This window comes from Strix uralensis, chromosome Z (assembly GCF_047716275.1).
Source record: "Strix uralensis isolate ZFMK-TIS-50842 chromosome Z, bStrUra1, whole genome shotgun sequence".
NCBI classification, from domain to species: Eukaryota; Metazoa; Chordata; class Aves; order Strigiformes; family Strigidae; genus Strix; species Strix uralensis.
Window position 1 is genome coordinate 29,974,888 of NC_134012.1, and position 19,194 is coordinate 29,994,081.

Below are 19,194 nucleotides of genomic sequence, written 5' to 3' on the forward strand. Positions count from 1 at the left end.
AACATGCTCCCACTTTCTCTTCTCACAAAAGTGCTTTGTGTAAAAAATATTACACAAGATGCTGCTTTCTGTACAGAATAAAGGGATTTTTTTCTTAAATATAATCCTCAGCTAATTTTAAATTGTGGTCATCTTCTTTATCTGTTCCTAGGAAATATATATTAAAAAAACCAACAAAATTTCACACAAACAACAAAAAAGTGCTGTTTAAAAAGATCTGCTATAAAATTACACAGGGAAAACAGGGAATAAACAGTTAAAATGTAGTTTTTATACTCTTTCACACCTTTTCAAAGAAAGTTGAAAACAAAATGCAATGTGACAGATGGCCTTAGCACTGCAATACTTCAGCATTTAGTATTAGTAAACCATAAAGACTATATGTATGCATGTATATATTCATATATATATACATAGAAAGGGAGATCCAAATACACACATGCACTCTCATACACTCACATATGTACACATGCATTTTGAAACTATATTTTAAACTCCAGTGTAGATGCATTTCTAAGGCAGATATAAATAGACCATTTGAGTCTCAAAACAAGAGAATTGTATAAAAGAACGATTGTAAATAATTTCATTAGAATATTGTTTAATGTCCACAGTCTAAAATAACTTCATCTCTTAGATATGAATCCCTTTAGAAAGTTAACAATCCAGCAAGTAGAATAACAACACAAAAATCACTGAGGCACAAGTATTTGCACATAAGTTAGTAACTGGCATTATGCTATGTATTTTCACAAGCACCATTTTTCACTGTAACATGTGACAAACACAATTCCCTATTTAAATATCCAAAATGCATGAGATAAAATAGTTCTTTTTAATACAATTGCCCTCAGTGATATAAGCTGATCCCCCAAAGTCAGTCTGACTGCAAAGATTATGATGAAATAATCATGAAGAATCCTTTGTCTTTGATACAGAGGTAAAGGCATACCTTTTTACAGACTGGTAGCCCACTCTCATGTGCTTAATTTAACTGTATTCTAGCTTCTTCTTTTTAAGACTAAGGCTCACAGAAAGCTGTAAATATATATATTTTATATATATATAAAAGAATGAATGTCTTGCAAAAGTTTCCTTTTTTAAATGTAACTGATGAACATTCAAATTACAAATACCCTTTTTGAATTCTGTATTCCCACTTTCCCTTTGGTCAAGATCTTTCATGATGCATAAGCCCTCTCTCTACCGGACAGCTCACACATACTAGGAAAAATATTTCAAAAGATTTAAAAGTCAAGGTGTTATAGATCTGAAGTCAGCATCAGTATTTCAGTTTTGTACACAGCAACTGACAAATTCCCGACAACCATGTGGTTAAAAGAACCTTGAAGGATTTATATATACAAAAGTATGGATGTACATATACACAATGTACACACACAATGGCCTGATCCTGCCCTTACTGACTTCAGTGGAACAAAACATAGTCCTACACATTTGAAAATGAAATATTCAGCATGCCTAATTACTCCTGCTGAACCAAGTTATGCATGTGCAGTGACCACGGAATGGGCTTTAAGATAGCACAAAATTAAAGCTTTATTAAAAAATGAAACTTGCTGTCAATGCACTGGGCCAGATCATACATTAATGCAAAAGGACTGTGTTTTTGCCTGTGTATGTATAGCTGTGTAAGGAAGACTGATGTCATTTAAGCCAATGCAAACCACATGTAGTAGCAACTAGACGTATTATTGCAAGCTGAAGAAGAGGAACACATTCACTTGTGATGTGAGAAGCAGAATAAATGAGGGAAGAATTTAGTACAGAATTATCTGTATTTAAGCCATATTACTGTACATCATTTGTGTGCATGGTTTATTCAACTGGACATTAGGAAAAAATTTTTCACAGAAAGAGTGGTTGGACAGTGGAATAGGCTGCCCAGGGAGGTGGTGGAGTCACCATTCCTGGATGTGTTTAAGGGGTGTTTAGATGAGATGCTGGGGGATTTGGTGTAGGGGAGAACTTTGTAGAGTAGGGCTGATGGTTGGACTCAATGATCCAAAGGGTCTTTTCCAACCTGAATGATTCTATGATTCTATGATTCATATGTTCTTTGCATTTATTCAATGAAAATCTCCCCAATAAATATATAAGCACATAGGCCTGTATATAAGAATATACTTCATGAATATAAATTTCAAAAGATTGCCAATGTTTATAAACATCTGGACATAAATTCATCTATGCAACATAATGGCAAATTAAATTATGAATTTGACCCAAACTGCATTCAACAACTCTCAAAAGCTTCTCAGGATAAAAAAATGTTTGTATAAACATTTTTTAAAACTCATCTTTCTAGACGAGTGATTTCAGAAGCATAGTTATGGTCTAGCCTGTAGGAATGAACTTTGGATTTTGTCCTTATTAAATCAGGACATGAGAATATTAAGATACACACTAAGAAGCCAAAAATGTATGAACAGGGATTAGTAACTTAAAAACTCAGTCTTCCATAATGTAAGAGTTGCTCCCAAGGTATACAGGACCACAGTGATGACACATCTCCACTGCAAAATACTGTTTTTAACTCATACCCTTGTACCTTTCATGAAAAGCAACCTCATTTGCTTGCATTCTGGACTAAATTCGAGGTCAAAGCCTGACATGGAGTAGAAAAATCAAAACCACCAAGCCAGTTCAGTTTTACATCTTTAAATAACTAGAGGGACCACAGCAAACTTAAGAGTAGCTCTTCTTCCTGAAAATGTGTTATGGAAGTGAAAAAGTTTAGGGCAACAAAAATTTAATCCAATCAATACAGATTGCTTTTTTTAAAAAATCTGTGGAATTTAAGGAAGAATCTTCTCTACAGGGTATTTCAAACCTTCCCACAGAGTACTATAGCACATACAGCAATAAAGCTCTACAATATAATTAAAAATGAACAGAAAGTTAAAACATATTTCTGATTTAGCAGCTGTGCTAAATATCAACAAAGTCCATGTACCTTCTCATGTAGTGCATTTAACCCTTCTTATTCATTGCATAAAGCACTGGGTCAGAAGGAATATTGGAAAAATAGCAATAGCCATATTGTATGGCTTAAAATATGGAGGGAAGGAAAAGACATCTAAACTGAGGCCTGTAAGAAATCCAGTACCAATGATCTTTGGCCCTAGAAAGAAGCCACACCAATGCCTCCAATGGGTAATGCCAAGATATATGCCTAATTTCTCTCCCTTTCGATGCTGGTGTGTGTTTAACTTTGGCAGCATCACATTCGAACATGTTGTGCAAAAAGCTGTGTGCCTTTGAAATGTTTGTAGAATGCTCTGGTTTTACTTCTTTTAATTTTTTTTTTCCTGTTAAAAAAAAGGAATTTTCTAAAGCTGTGTTCTTCAAAAAATCCATCCATTCATCTTGAAAGGATTACAGCCAACAAGCAGTTTTCTTATTCAGTCTGTGAATTCCCTTTGAGAAATTAAAAAGAAGAAAGAACAAAAAAAGTAGAGTTGCTGTGCCACAGATGAAAAGAAAAGAAACAATTGCTGAGGTTTTGGCAAAGCCTGCTTTCTCCAAACATTCTCCTTCTCAGTTGACTGCTTGATTACATGATGAATGCTCAGTGATTGCTTTTTTCCTCTCCATTATGTATGTATATCAACCCATATCCCCATACATACATGGCAGTTTCATGGAGCGAAAAATTTTGTAGAGGAATATCAGAAGGGCAAGATGAAATGGAATCAAGTTCTTGTAACAAGATTTATATTACTTTAGCCTTCAGTGTAGCCAGAAGAAAGCTGGCTAGAACAATGATCCACTGGATTTACTTGTAGGAAACTGCTATCCTCTGGCATGCTGCGAGCTGAATCACCAAAGATACTGGTGGACCCTGCTGGAAAGTCGTAAACTGGAAAAAAGACAAAAATAAATAACTAGGATAACTGTATCATGGAGAATCCTAATACTTATTCAGAGAACTGGAAATGGCTTTAAACCAAACAGACAAACAAAACAAACAAGCCAACATATGTATGAAATTAATAATCACATAACTTACTGCTTACTAAGGGAGGAATTTCAGTTCTGTCAGAATCAAGTCTGAAGCACAGCAGATTTCATCACAACTAACAGTTGCCCATTTATTGGGTGCTAAAATTGTGATAATTTTAAAAATAAACTTCATGCTTGCTTATTGAGTTTCATTATACCCAACATATGATAAGACACAATAAAATATTGTAGAACTCATTTGCTGTAAAGCACACCCTGACACAGAAATTACTAAATTCTACAAGTGATAGTAGTAGGCACAAGAGTAACTGTTTGCAGCAAAACTCACACCTTTTGGATTACATCTTTACATACTGTGAGATGCCTCTTTGAAGTTACAGGTGCACTGGCTTTTTAATGCGCTAATGAAGGACCAAGACATAAAAGAGATTTCAAAGCACAATAAATGTTAAGTGAAATCGTGTGTGGAAGGACAATAAAAGACTTGGGCATCAATTGTGCTTAGGCCTAAGATTAGGCCCACCGTCTTGTGCTGATCCTCTGCATAGAGGTCACTGTCATCCTTCCAGAGCAGCATGCAAGCCCCTTATATACTTTTCAACTAGGCAGAAACTAAGTCAAGTGCGCACAGAAAATTGCGCACCCAAGCAGTTCTTGTCATGAAAATGTGAATAAATGAAATTCAAGACTGAGTCAAATTAAACACGCATAAAGCAAAATCAGTGGTTTGAATCATCTCAGGTGCCTGCTACAATACTTACAACAGAGTCGAGTGGCTGTGCAAACATCACACAGGGCTAAATGGACTGTATTTCAAAGCAAATTCATGAGCTAGGGACTGTCTGACCCCCAGAGGTTAGAACCTTGAGAAGCCCTCAACAGTGTGCAGTCGGCACACAGGTCAGATGTTACTGTGACCCACGGTGACAGGGTCCCAGTGCCAACCATTCCACAAAGGTCTGAAAACCATCTCCTCTTTGTGAAGAGTCAAGTCTGTCTTGACAGGTTCCGGTTACATACACAGCTCAAGCAGGTCTGTCAAGGTCCACACCCTGTACACAACCGTCCACAAAGTCCCCCAGATGTCATTTACCTGTAATACCAGAATGAGCTGAAAAACTTCGACGGAAAATGCCAAGCCCTGCCTGGCCCACTGATGTGGGAACTAAGCAGTCTTCAAAAGGAGGAACCATATTGCAAGAAACACCCTGTTGTATGTTCTTCTGAGTGTCAGCATAATGTGGAGGGCAGAAAGACTGAAGCTGCCCGTAAAAACCTACAAGAAGAAGAAGAAAGTGGTCAGTAAAAGACCTGGACAGAGATACAAGGGATAGCCGTGAGAGCAATAAAAACCTCAATGGTAGTAGCACCAGGATGTCAATTATTTTCCATCAGTAAAGAAGCTTTGATATGAAGCTCCCTAAGACTTCCTCCATTTGCTACTAATTCTGAACACAGTACACTTCACGGACATCCTGATTCCAGCATGACTTGTGAGAGGCACTGACTGGCTAGAAGCTGAAGTTTTTCCAGAAATTTCTCCTTTTACTCTGCAGTCCCGCTGTCTGAACTGGTACTCTCCAGATTTCACACTGGGTTGCTGCTTGAAAAATCTAAGATTAATTCAGAATAAAGGAAGATTACCTAAGTGAGGTCTGAACAAAACCTGAGGGTCTGTCGCTGATGCCAAGACAGCTGGCTGGTAGTGATGACATGCATATGAGACTCAGAAGGGCTGCTACCTGATGATCCATGGGGCCTGCTGTTTATAAGTACAGGGTGAGAGTCTAACCCACTCATCAGTAGCAATGAGTCCACATGGAAGAGAACTGAGACCGTTGTGTCACACGACATAAAAGATCCCCACCAGGGTTTTTGTTCTTTGTTTTTTGTTCATTAGGTGATATTTGGGAGAGGCATATAAGCACTGAGTAAATTCACATTAAAGTACATGCCAAAATATGTATTTATATAACCAAAACCACACTTCTTGGTAAAACAGGAACATGTATGCAATCTGAGAGTCACAGACAGGTGTTCTGCAATAGGCAGGCCTAAAGATTTTTATCATGGAAGCAAGGTCTTTTCTCCTCCTTAAAAAATGGAATCTAAGCTTTGGAGATTTTGGTCAAAGTCTGAAGGATGGGTTTTATAGGTAAAAGACTGTGGTATGTATTTATTTCTGTTTTCTATGATATGTTCTTAGAGTATATGTAAGAAATTAAAATGTTATAAATTATTTTAAGAAAAACTGTGAATCAAGCTCCTCTCTGCCAGTGCTGTGGCTCCTTGTTCTCACCACTCTCCTTCCATGCATAAAGTAAAAAGGAAAAAGACAGTGCATTACTTTCAAGGTGTTACATAGAAATTGTAGGCCTTGACTGTCTAAAAATAGGCCCAGGAATCATACAGTCTCTAAAGCTATCATTAGCAAACAGCTTATTGCCTAAGGGCTGGTGTGCTATTCTCTTGTTGAAAAAGGTGTTGTAGTAAGTCATAATAAAAAGTCATTGTCAGAAAAATTATTCTCTACCTCAGAAAGCATCTTAAGGAATATCCTGCATCTCAAGTCTATTCCAGAGACATTACTGTCAATAGAAAAAACCTGACATACAGGGCTATCTCCTCTGGCCAGACTAGTTAACCAACATCCATATGACTAAGTCCTTCCACCTGAATTTCCTATTAGTGTAGAAAGATCAATAAAAAGAAACAACAACAAAACTTTCCCCAAACTCTTAAAACATCAACATCAGAAAAAAATGAAAAAAAGGGGAAAGGAGGGATTGAAAAACATCTTAATGTATCTTCCATATATAAACTCCGTACTACAGATACTGGCTTACAATTCAAGAATTTGAATTACTCCCCTCTCCTTAGGCATCTGTTTATTGTCTTTTGGATATTATGAAAAAGGAGGAAACCTTGTTACTTTCAGGGATTATAAATGTTCACAGATTTGACTTCAAAGAGCATTTAGTACTTGGAGGGTATAAAGAATCCTAATCTGGATAGTTACAAGGACAGCCAGCTCAAGTTCATCCTTCCATGTGTTCAGGAATTAACCTCAGTATATCCATACGGTGTAGTTAGGAAAGCATATTTATACCAGACATTCAGCTTTCATGCCTGGGATCTACTGATGCCCATGAGAAGTAAAAAACTATGAGTAGTAAGCAAATTAGTTGACAGGATTAAAAGCTCATCTCCCTCCCTAAAAGTATTGGGATGCTTGGGTGAGCAGCATATGACAAAAGGCCTTTGGGTACCATTTAACAGTTCAGAAAGGATCAAGGACATGTCCCAGAGGATAGGAGATTATAAGCAGAGAAGATCCTTTTATGGGAAGCATGAAACATGGAATCACAACTTATCAATATTTGAGAGGGTCATGTCTAAATATCTTGGTTATTACATGACACCTGAACACAACTACTGGTCTAGTCATTAATTTCTAGTAATTAGAAATGCCTTGCACGTGGCATCTAGTTTTGATTTATGAATAAAAAGTATTTTAAAAATAAAAATTTTATATTGGTGCAGTTCCACATGCCAACCCAAACAAATCTTCCAACCTTAAATCCCTTTACAGGGATACTCTGTGCTTTGAAACATGTTATGAACATAAGGCACTTGGCAAACTTTTCCTGGATTGAGGCTAGGAGCTAGGTGTATGCCCATTCACTTTCCTATGGAAGTGTGCACACGGGACTACTGTTCGCTAAAACTGCACTGAGTGTTTATGTACGTATGACATTTCATAAATAATAGGATGGAGAAAGGAGAATGATGCAGTGGAAAACATGTTGTATCACTCTGTGTGATATAATTGATTTTCTGACAAGTGGGAGAAAGGATGCATGATTTAGAAGTTTTATGAGACTGATTTCTTTGGCCTCCACGAGGAACCAGACATGTTGGCATGCATAATATGTGTTTGAATTGAAACAGAAAACTCAATATTTAAAAGCATCAGAATAGGCCAAGACTAGGGACAGGAAAAAACAGCCTGAACCTGCACCCAGGAACTCAGAAAAGACCTTATGGGGAGGTCTGGGCAACAATGGTGAGTGAAATATAGTCTTTGCATTTTATTTAGTAGTCTTGCAAGACACTTCTGTCTACACACAATGAGATAAATGCCTGATGTAAACATACGTAATAAGAATTTAGATCAGGCAAATAGTTACATGAAAGAACACTGAAACAATTGTCAGTGTTGTGTCTGAAAACCTGCATGAAAAAAGAGTATTTTGACTTCATATAGAAGAAGAAAAAAGAAAAAAAAAAGAAAGAAAGAAAAATAAAAAGTAGAAGCACAATTCCTCTTTCACAGCAGGCACAATTTGCAGACTGTGCTCACTCTGAGGCTGAACACTCATTGATTTAACTGTCTTTTGCAGGGGCTGAAGACACTTTGCAGCACTAGCTGTAAGATGACGATTTCAATCTTTTTTTTCTTTTAAAGTTTAACTGCAAAAATACTGAGTCAGACTGCAAAGCATGTTAGGAATTTACAACCTATCAATCCTTAAATGTTCTGTCCTGACATTTAAGAATGAACTGCAGTAAAATAAAATAAAATTAAAGAAAAAACGATAGCCATCCAAAACTTGTCTTAGAAGCTACATAGCTATTGACAATTTTTGCCTCCTTTAAAAATGGTTTTAAAATCAACTTTTCTCTCAACCAGCAATAGGACACACTGTGCAAGTTTACTGTTGAGTCAGACTAGTTATCAGAAACAACTGTGCCAATCTATAGTGGTCTAAGCCAGCTGGCAAGACCCTTCAAGACACACACTGAAATGTGCTTTCACATTGCTCTGTGCTCATTCTCTATTTGTGCCTTTCTCCCAGCACCCTGTTCCTGATACAGAACAATCTGGCTGTAACTGTGACTATTGCTAGCAGAAGTCTGGCAGAAAAACTAGTTACCTTGGGATTGAGCTATTGTGAGTCACATCCTCTGTGTTTGCTCATTCTCTACTTAAGCAAAAGAATATTGTCTAGCAAAGTCTTATAAGCTTTGAGCCATTGGTACATTAACCACTATATTGCAGAAAGAACCAGGGAAGTGCACAAGGCATTTTCATTAACTGATAAGTCCCCAAATAATTTTTTAATATGGGAAGAGAGCACAGAAAAATAATTCAACTTCGCTAGATATATGTTCTTTTCATGATTCAGTGTCATAAATACTAATCTTATAAAATAGAGAGCCATAAACAGGAAAGAGCAGAACAGAGCATACAATCATTCTCTTCCCCTCAGTTATTTAGCACTATTCCAAATGTCTGTCCATGTCTGCAGTGCATCAGGTCACAGTGTAAAGGTCTTTGAACTGGAGCCCAAACATGATAGAGCAAAATCTTCTAACTTGGCATCAGGAGCTCTTCCCTTTATTTTCATGGTGCCATGCCCAAGATAATCTTCATTACTGCTGAACGTAGGATAACATGAAATCATATGCAATTCAAGCCCTAGACCCTGACTATAGCTGGCCCCTCATTCAAGATTGTCAGAGAACTGTAGCATCAGTTTTCTGTGTTTTCATGCAGCACTGGAAAAATAAAAAAAGGAAAACAGGTTGGCTAATGAAGTTCCAGCAACTTAACATTTTTTTCTCAGGACTGCAACTCTGGACTGTATCAGTTGCTCTCTTATGAAACTATTTAAAATACACACATGCACAAGGTTATGTCAATAGTATTTCTTTGCATCAGTACACTATAGCCAAGATCCATGATGTCAAGATACCAGATAAACAGTTGTTTTTCTGGGATGATAACATTATTTCCTGAGGAAAGTGAAATATTTTTAAATATGATAAGATAGCTGTATGCTGCAAGAATCTCTTCTAAAAGAGGGAAGCTCTTGCTCTTTATCACATACTTTTTCACATATTCTTTACCTCATCCTGAGAGATGCTGAGCATCTGAAAATCCCAGGTGCACAGCCCATCTCAAATTCACAGCTGAAACTGTGGTCCATGTAAGTTTGTGACAGAGTCCTGATCCCATTGAACTGATGTGGACAAAGATTTCCTTACAGATATGTAATGAATGACTGCCACAGTTATAATTTCCGTAAGGTAGAAAGCTTCTGATGGAAATTTATGTCCTCCTCAGTCAGCTCTCTGCCTGGCACCAAAAAGAGACAGCATTTTCTCAAGAAAATCATTATAACTGCCACTAAAAAATATACATCATGGATGAGTGGTCTTTACTGCTATGGTATGTAAAAGTTCCATCTATCTTTGGCCTGAATTACTTCAAAATACTGTTCCTCTGCAGTGTATTTCTACAGTGTCCACCAGGTGAGTTACATGAACATCAAGTAATCATTTGGTACCATCTGAGTGTGAAGAACAAAAGGAAAGAAAGAGTAAGACAGATATGAGTCACATATTGTACTGTCAGACTGACTTGCAATTGTGAAAAACTAGAAATGTTTCTATTTATTTAAATTGGATTATTTGTAATTAAAAGATAACTACTACTAGTAGAGCTGCCTGTATAGATACACTAGTATAGTTAACTCATATCAGCTAACAATTTTTTTAAAGAAATGGCAACTTTTTTTCTTACTGAATATTTTGCATGATTTTTTTATTTCTTCCATTACTCAGATGGCATTGGTCATCAGCTTAACTCACAAACACATATGACTTGAGTTACAGGCACAATTTTAAAGGACAGTCAGATTTCTAGTGCAAAAATGTTCACAGTATCAGAAGCATCCAATATCGTCAGCTATACCTATGCCCAAAGGAACTTTACCTCACTCTATACTATAAGCACAAGAAGCTTGCTCACTGTGAAGGAGGAGTTTCTATAGCTGTTCTTTTTTTTCCTACCTCACACATTTCAGACCACTAACTTGTTCTTGCAGCTGCCTGTGTGCTGCAGATGCCTGTGTCTTCAGGTACCTCTGCTGAGATCCCTATAGTTCTTCACTGAAAAGACTCAGCAGTACAATACATGTCCTGGGCTAATTGTTGCAGATTTTCCGGACCTGTACTGTCTTCTATTCTGTCTAGAAACACATAGTACAATGGTGTCAAGCTGTGAAGTTGTCACTCCAGTTTTCAGTCCAGAATAATTTCAGATTTACGGTAATTCAGATTTATGGTAATCCAGTAAAAGATACTACAGTCTAATGAAAGGAAAAGAAGAACTTCAATTCTGCAGCTCAGTGAGTCATCTAACATCATCGCTTCCAAACATCCCACGCAGCAAAGGAAATTGTGAATTTCACAAGAGGAAGGAAAGGGAATATTTTGTCTATTATATAATATTAACCAAGGCAATAAAAAGCCCTCTCTGACATTACTGTGTATCTGATGCTGAAAATCACTCAGAACAAATAATGAAACCTGAACTGTAGACAATGCTTTTCCAAGAAAAAGCAGTTTCACAATACAAGTAGCTATTAGATGTAAAAGGCTTGTCAGTCTTGGATCTCCTACATAATTTCTTTCTAAAGCATAGTGCTCTGATATCTCCATGAGCTTTTAAGATGCTCAGGCTTTCAGTAAGGGAGTCTATTTAGAACTTGTTTTCTTCAAAAAGCTTTTGGGCAATGAAACTCTTTCTTCCTCAGTACAGCCAATTTAAATGGAGTTGACAAGTTTAAGACCGCACTGAGACAGAAATGTCACCATTGTTTGGTAGCGGACTGAGTTGAAGCGACTATAGTTACAGCACTTTAAATCATGAATCATGAAGAGGCAGGTTAAGAACTGCAGGAGACAGAAACTAAGGAGACAGAGATTCCCACAGACACCAAGTAGTCCAGGCTGGTGAGACAACTCCATGGTGTTTTTCTACATTATAATGATGTGACCAAGGAAGATGGCAATCTTTGTATTGCTGCTGGGAAAACACGACCATGAACTCTTGCAACATTTGCTTTTCAGAGGGAGAGTTTAGGCAAGCCTTGCAGGCACAGAGGACAAAGCTTTCAGTGTAGCCCGTAGGAGTGAGACAGATGTGCTTAAGTTGGATGGAGTACATTCTGACAAAATACCTCTTCTAGTGACAATAGGTTACTTAATCTTTGAAAGAACATTTAATACCCAAATGTGGCTATTGTATTGCAATGTATTGTATCTTTCAATACTAAAAAAACCCCAGAGTTCCTACCAGTTTTAAGTGTAGAGATCTTTATCATTGTCACTTTGAGTTGCTATCTGTGTGTATATAATTCCTGTCAGCAATGTTTATTTTCAGCATAGGTTTTCCTAGGACAGGGAGGCAAGCACAGTAATGCTAATGTAGGACTAAGTTAGGTATGGATTTAAGGCCCAAGTCCTTGAGGTTATCCATTTTTTTATTCACTCAAAACCAGTATTAAGGTCTATCTTAAATCTGAACGTGGAATGGGGCTTCAGTCCATATGTCACACTTGCCCAGATGAGGGTCTCTACTGGGCTACCTTCTTATGATGGTTTTAATGACTCATGTCTTTTGTCCATTTAAACCCTCTTCAGACTGTCGGAGGCGGAGATGGAAACACATTAGCATCTCTCTGGCCTACCCTAAAGACGCCCAAGCAGATATGGAGCTAGCTGCACCAGCCAGTGCAAGCCCTGTGTGAAGCAGTAACTAATCCAAGGTGATCTGTGAGCCTCTGAGAGGCAGGATTCTTTGGAAACTGCTCAACTTCAGAGCAACTTGATGTGATCCTGGCTTCTACAATTACTGAAGCTCCCATGACCATAAGAGGAAGAGGGTTGTAAAGCCATCTATGCACTCATAGGCAATTTTGGTCCTGGCAGGAACACAGACCTTAATGACTGAACGCCTTTCTGGAAGATGAGTTCTTGCAAAATATTCAGCAAAAAAGGGAAATGATTAAAATGTATTGCACTGTGGAAATAGGTAGGCTAACCTGATCCCTTCATGCCCCATATGCTAGGAATTTATTGGACGTGTTGTAGCATGTCTTCGCGTATGTCATATAACAATGAACACTATATTAATAAATTTCATCCTGTACTCTGTTAGCCCTCGATTATTAGTGAACTTTAATCAGAGAATAGAGAAAGTCAGCAATAACTGTATACATCCATTGGTAAATTTCACGCTCTTCTAGTACTAATCAGTGCTGTACAGGATTACCAGTTCCTGTAAGAAAAGCTCCTAGCTCAGATCCTGCTCATCTGTGGTCTAGTACGATAAGAAGAACAAAACAGGACTGGCACCTTCCTTTCTCCCCTTCACACTCAAGAACTTTGGGAAATGCCCCAGGTTCCTGTCTCATCCCTTCGCCTAGACGGAATGCTTCCATCAGTGGAAGAAAATAAAAGAAGCCTTGGTTTCCTCAAGATGTTTCCTATGATATCTATTGTGATAATTCTCAGGAAGTCTTATCAAAAAACAGAATCCCAAGGCCTATAAAAGTCCAATGTGCTATATACCTTGTGTACGTAAATATGGCAAACCATATATTTAAACAGTTGGGAGGAAATAGCATTACTGCTGTCAACACTCTTCTGAAATGTTAAGGTAATTATCATTCAGACTCCATACCAGCTAGCAAAAAAATCCAAGACAACCTGACATTGTTTTCAGCTGTTGTTAGTTTTATTCTTGGCTAAAGAAGTTTATACTTGATTGAACAAAGAAGGAGAGAGAAGTCTTGTAGAAGCTGTTTACACAGTGCAATTGGGAACATAGCTGTAAGAGACATGCATGCTAATAAAAGAGGTCTTGATCACTCCTCAAGTGCAAGGGAGAAAAATATTCCACCTCTTGAAAACCTGGTATCACTTTATGTGTAAAACCAGGAGGGATTAGAAGTGTAACATTAGAAAATTAAAAGCAGAGGCCGTCACAGAATGATTTGCAGTTGTATTTAACAACAGCTCTGAAAATCAGTCTGAAGCGAAACCCGTAACTCCATAGTAAGATGACTAATAATTAGCTAAACTAAGAATTTTAAGGAAGTCTGAAGGCAGGGTCCTGAAGGCTACTTTCCAGAGTCTTTCAAAAGGAAAGGTGCTTTAAAAATACCAGCACCAACCTTTGAAGTACTAAATTTTAAGCCAAGCAGCAGTGACAAAAAAATAGCATCAGTGATGAAGATTATTCTTTCTTACCTTGGATGTGGAGGCTATTTGGTTGAAAAGAAGGGTTTGCTGCTGGCTGGTATGTCTTTAGAGACATTCCTGTAGGCTGCTGAAGATGGGGAGGTTGTGGAGTCTGTCTCTTCATCATGTGACATGGAACTAAAATTCTCTGGGGGCTGATGTGGTGAGGAGAAGGAGCTGAACCAACAAACCTAGGAGTTCAGAAACACAAAACTGTAAAATCCCCAACAGATAAGACCTAAATATTGTTTCTACTTTACTCAGTTCACTATAATGTTTAGCAGTTTGCATAGATACAGTCTTCCAAAAGAACTGTCAGTGTACAGCCCAGATGTGGAGAAGACATATTTTCAAATGGTGACATATCATTAGATTTGACAATGGGGAAATTAAAAGGCTGAATTGCACCCTTATCATGGAAAATTCCTTTTAATGTCTGTGGGTGGGTTTAAGTCTTAATGGGTGGAGATACCTCATGGGGGACCTGATTTCCGAGGCACTGCCAGCTGTTTCATTGTAAGGCTTTGTATCAACTGTATCTGTCACTAAATAGCTGTCCTTCCTCACTGGAAGTGAGTGGCCAGTGCTGATCATTGGACACTGAGGAGTTAGACACTAGGTTCAGGTCCAGGTTCAGATTTCAAGTTCTAGAAATTTTTGTATGTTACACAGAGCTATTTGAAAATAAACAATCTGAAGTCAATATAATGTATATAAGTGTTAAATCACTTCCAGCTGGGCAGTCTGACCACATCAAAATGTTGGTCTGGACTCAAAGTATAAACTCACAAGCCTGGCAGAGGAGGAGAACCATTCAGACCAAACCTGGTGGTGCAGCTGCCACAGAGGTTCATCACTTCAGTGATGTTTTGCAGAGCTCTGTGACTACTGGCACTACAAGGATACACACTACTTTGAGGATTTTACATAATGGTTTTATGAACTTTGCAAGTTTAACTTTTTTCTACATTTCCTTAAAATTGCATAGCTCAAAGTACATCACAAATAGGTGCTTCAGTCACTTTTGCAGATAAAAAGCTGAGGTTATAAGAGCTCATCTGCCTCTGTTGACCAAACTACCCACTAGGCCAATGGGATCTGATTAGTAAATGAAAGCTCAGCCTGTGCTCAGGAACGGCTCAGGACCACTTTCTCATCCGTGAGAGGAGAGCCTGGAAGGCCAGCAAAAAAAGAGCCAGGATATTTCTGCAAGAGAATGAGGAAAACTGGTGCAGTCTTCCTGTTACAGATTGGCCTCACTCTCCACTCCTAAAAGCAAGCTGCAAGTCTGTGCTGAGCAGGAGCCCTCACCTACCCTTCTCCGTGGTGCTTGGTAGCTGCTGCTAGGACAAATTAGTGCTTGCAGTTAACACAGTCTGCCAGGATCCTAAAGCATAGATCTGGTCCTTGTTCTCCTGAGACTAGACCTCAATACACTAGAAGACTTTTTTTTAACCTAGCAATAAAGAATATTTTTCCTGCAGAAGTGTAAGGAAGCTATAATCTCACCCTGAGTACAACAGAAGGTGCAACGGCAGTAGTAGCACTACAGAACAACTCTGGACAGGGTCATTGTACAGGTTATAACTGCATTTAAATCCAAGACACCTGAGATCTTTTATGCTGCAGCTCAGAATCAGTATCTGCCACATATTAGCTGTGTCATTTTGACTTCATTTGAAACCTATTTACTACATTTCTAGTAGATCCATAATTTACATTTGGAGTACAGCAAGTGTCAAGATGAACTCTAGATGATTTAATGCCTATTCAGTCTTCTTTGAGAAACGCATTTTTAGGCATATTAGATACTGAGAAATCAGTAGCTATATTGTGATAAAAAATATCAGAGGTTTTTAAAAGGTGCTACTACTACCTGACTATATGTCTCCTGTGTAAGGACTGGAATTAGTCTTTTATATAGCGCTCACACAGAAAGACTGTTATTTGCTGCCAGAGATTAAGAGCAATTCACAGACAATCTTTTATTACTACTATTATTTAAAAAATCATTGGATATCATCCTCTGTGTTTTCAAAATTCATTTGTGAAAATTAATCTCTGAAAAATGGGTTTTAACCATCAGCCAAATAACAGGGAAAAAATCCTTTTCAAAATTCAAAGTGAAAAGCACAGTTTTACAGACTTCACATTTGATTTAACATCCCCAAAGCACTCCCAATAATAACATACTACTTTGTACAGCCAGATGGGACACCTTTTAAGTAGAATTCAGTGGTCTTTATAATGATTTATGAATCACTTCATGAATTCCTGACCTACTCATATGGGTGACTATAGTTATCTACTTTTACTTCCCTTCTGCCTAAAGAGAAACTTGGACTTGTCTCCATCCAGATTTGCCCCTGAACAAATCATAGTGTGTTACTGGGGGAACTGCAAATTTAATTTTATTCCTGAAACATTCAGGACCAGATTGTAACCACTCAGAAAATGCCATCAAGCACTGTGGTCCAGACCTGGAGACAATGCAATCAGGAACCAGACTGATTTGCAGAAAGGTGCCCTTCCCTATGCCTGCTGGATGTAAAATCAGAGCAGGAACATTTCTGGAGTCATCAAGTAGCCTCTCCCTTTCCAACAGTAGCTAGGAAAAAGTGTCCTGCTGGGGAATGACTAGATTTGGTAGCAAGCAAGATACATGACAAGGTCACCAAAGCCTACCTGTTTTGATGAGATTAGTCAAAATGGCACATATATAGGGGTTTTGTTAATGACAGGTATTGGTCACTGCTACATGGAAAAAAGATTTTACTCTAGCATTTGTTGACTGGAGCTGGCCCAAATGTAAACTACATGCACAGTCTAAGCAATGTGTGGAAAAGGAAAGGAAGAATTATATCTGAAATGATATAATTTTTGAACTATTGTTTTTAGCACAAATGGTACCATGAATTTCCCCCTCATGTTTCTGGTTTTTCTCTTTCTCTCAGATTCTCCTTCCTGTGTGGCCATATTCATAGGTTATCAGAAAGCACAATTCAAATGTGAGTATAAAGATTACCTTGAATGACCAGAAAAAGGTGTAAGAACAAACTTACTTTAAAAAGAAAAAAAAAAAAAAAAAGTCTGAAGGTAAACTTACTTTGACCCTTTTTTGTACTTAAAGAGAATCAATTTTGTCAAATCTTTGAGAGCTGCTAATCTATTCTAGGAAACAGGATTTAAGACTTTTTACTGCCTTCTGTTAAATAAACCAGATTACACCAAAAATGTCTGACACAATCAATTTTCCTTTATAACAGAAAAAACATGTTAAGAACCCAAATATCAAATAACCATTTGGCTGCAGGGCAACAGCTCTGTCAATTTCGTATCCCTAGAGGGTTAGTATATTTCTGCTTTTCCTGTTTGTACTGTTTCAGAGTTGTAGAAAAAAAGTTGATTTTTGCTAAATCTAGCAAAAGATCATTATTTCATATTACATCAAATTCTCTGTGTCACTTTCCCGAACTAGTCGTTTCCTGGGAAAAAGGTTAATTCCAATTATTCTACAGTTTCAAATAAATTCTGCAGGAGACTGGGAGCATGATAAAAATAATGATAACAGCATATTGTACTATAGTAGTAGTAATAGCTAGTGAAGGGAATATTTTCTTTGCTTGGGAACAGCAAAGAAAATATTTTCTTTGCAACTAAATATTTGGTAAAATATATTGAGAAGAAAGGAAACTGCATCTGCATATAAATGAGAAAAAGAACTTATAGTTTACCTACCATTAATCCATGCTACACTGTGACACAAAATGTTACTATCAGGAATTAGCTGAGATAGGAACTATGTAACTATGTTGGATGTAGCTATGTCTTCTTTCTCTGCTTTTTCTCAACTTTGCACTGAAAAGTAAAGCATGTGCCATCATTTAGACAACATCAATCCTTATGGTTGCTTTCAATATGCTTCCAAAATGGAAATGGAACATTAAAGCTGAAAACTTTGATCTTTTTTTTTTTCTTCAGAGGTCACTTTCTTTGAACAAATTGCAAACACAATTTATTGCATTGATGCTCTGTTAACTGGCCGAACTCTAATCCTTTTTGTTGGGCTGCAACAGTTTGGGAACACAGCCAGATGTTATGCAGTTGACACAGCCAGGAGATCAGGCTTTCATCTGATTACAGTTGAAGTGTTGCCTGGACAGAGGACAAAGCCATAAGCTCCCTGTAGCAGGTTGCTGTCTCCAACAGTGTCCTATGCAGTTCTGCACTTCTGACAACGTTAAGTGAGGAACAATCTATGCTCACTCCATCTGGATTGCCTTTGTGTTTCTAGGCAAATCCAGAAAATCTAAGGTGATGCCTCCATTCTCTGCTTTAGACATCCCTGTCATTCTGCTGTGATCTCACATTTTGATTTGGCTCCACACTTTATGCTGCCTGCTAGTGACGTTGCAACTCCTCAGTTCACTGTCAGTGGGGGAAATAATCTGCTGTAATACAGTATTCTATAACACAACATATTGCACTGTAAGTTAGTCCAGCTAGCTATCAATGACAATCAAATAATCATGGTTTAAAAACACTTGTAAGGAAAACATAGCTTTTGCCAAGCACAATTTTGAAAAATCAAATGCTTCCCCCAAAAGTCATGAACACAATAATTTGAATAAAAGAACAAAACCCTAAGTTTTTTACCTACCTATGATACAACATGTTTCTCTCCAATGATTTTTCTGTTGCAAATGATTGTTTTTAAAGGAAGGGAATCTTCTCCCATAACAGAAATATTTTGGGCAACACAAACCAAAACTTTTGTCCATAGTTTTGTTCAGACACCAAATTTGCACTCATCAAGCTCTGCCACACATCCCACACAGCAATGATCCCACAGCAGGTTTCTATCCTCGTTGTGTCTCAGGGGAGTAGATTACATGTGCCAGTAGACTTCAATTTTATATCCTATTCTTTCCAGTCATTAATGAGTGTCTAAAAACCCTTTTCATGCTGAAGCTTTAGGAACACAGAAATGGCTATTTCAGATCAAACCAGTGGTCCACCTAGCCCTAAGAAGGGATGGCAGGAAGAAAGAACAGCTCCTCTGACCAGCGCCACATGCTCTTTGGTAAGAAGAATAAGAAAGGAGAACTTAAG

At 37.8% G+C, this 19,194-nt stretch overlaps 1 protein-coding gene across 1 annotated transcript in view; it reads right to left on the bottom strand.

The window, feature by feature from the left end:
- Positions 1–3,027: 3,027 nt before the first annotated feature.
- The window catches only part of GLIS3 (GLIS family zinc finger 3), a 180,119-nt gene continuing 163,952 nt past the window's right edge, over positions 3,028–19,194 (bottom strand). Inside the window, exons 11-13 of the mRNA XM_074855790.1 lie at positions 14,092–14,273; positions 5,081–5,263; positions 3,028–3,883 (exon numbers count right to left, since the gene is read on the bottom strand). Of these exons, the coding sequence (XP_074711891.1) occupies positions 3,747–3,883; positions 5,081–5,263; positions 14,092–14,273 (502 nt within the window). The 3' untranslated portion in view covers positions 3,028–3,746. The remainder of the gene's footprint in view (positions 3,884–5,080; positions 5,264–14,091; positions 14,274–19,194) is intronic.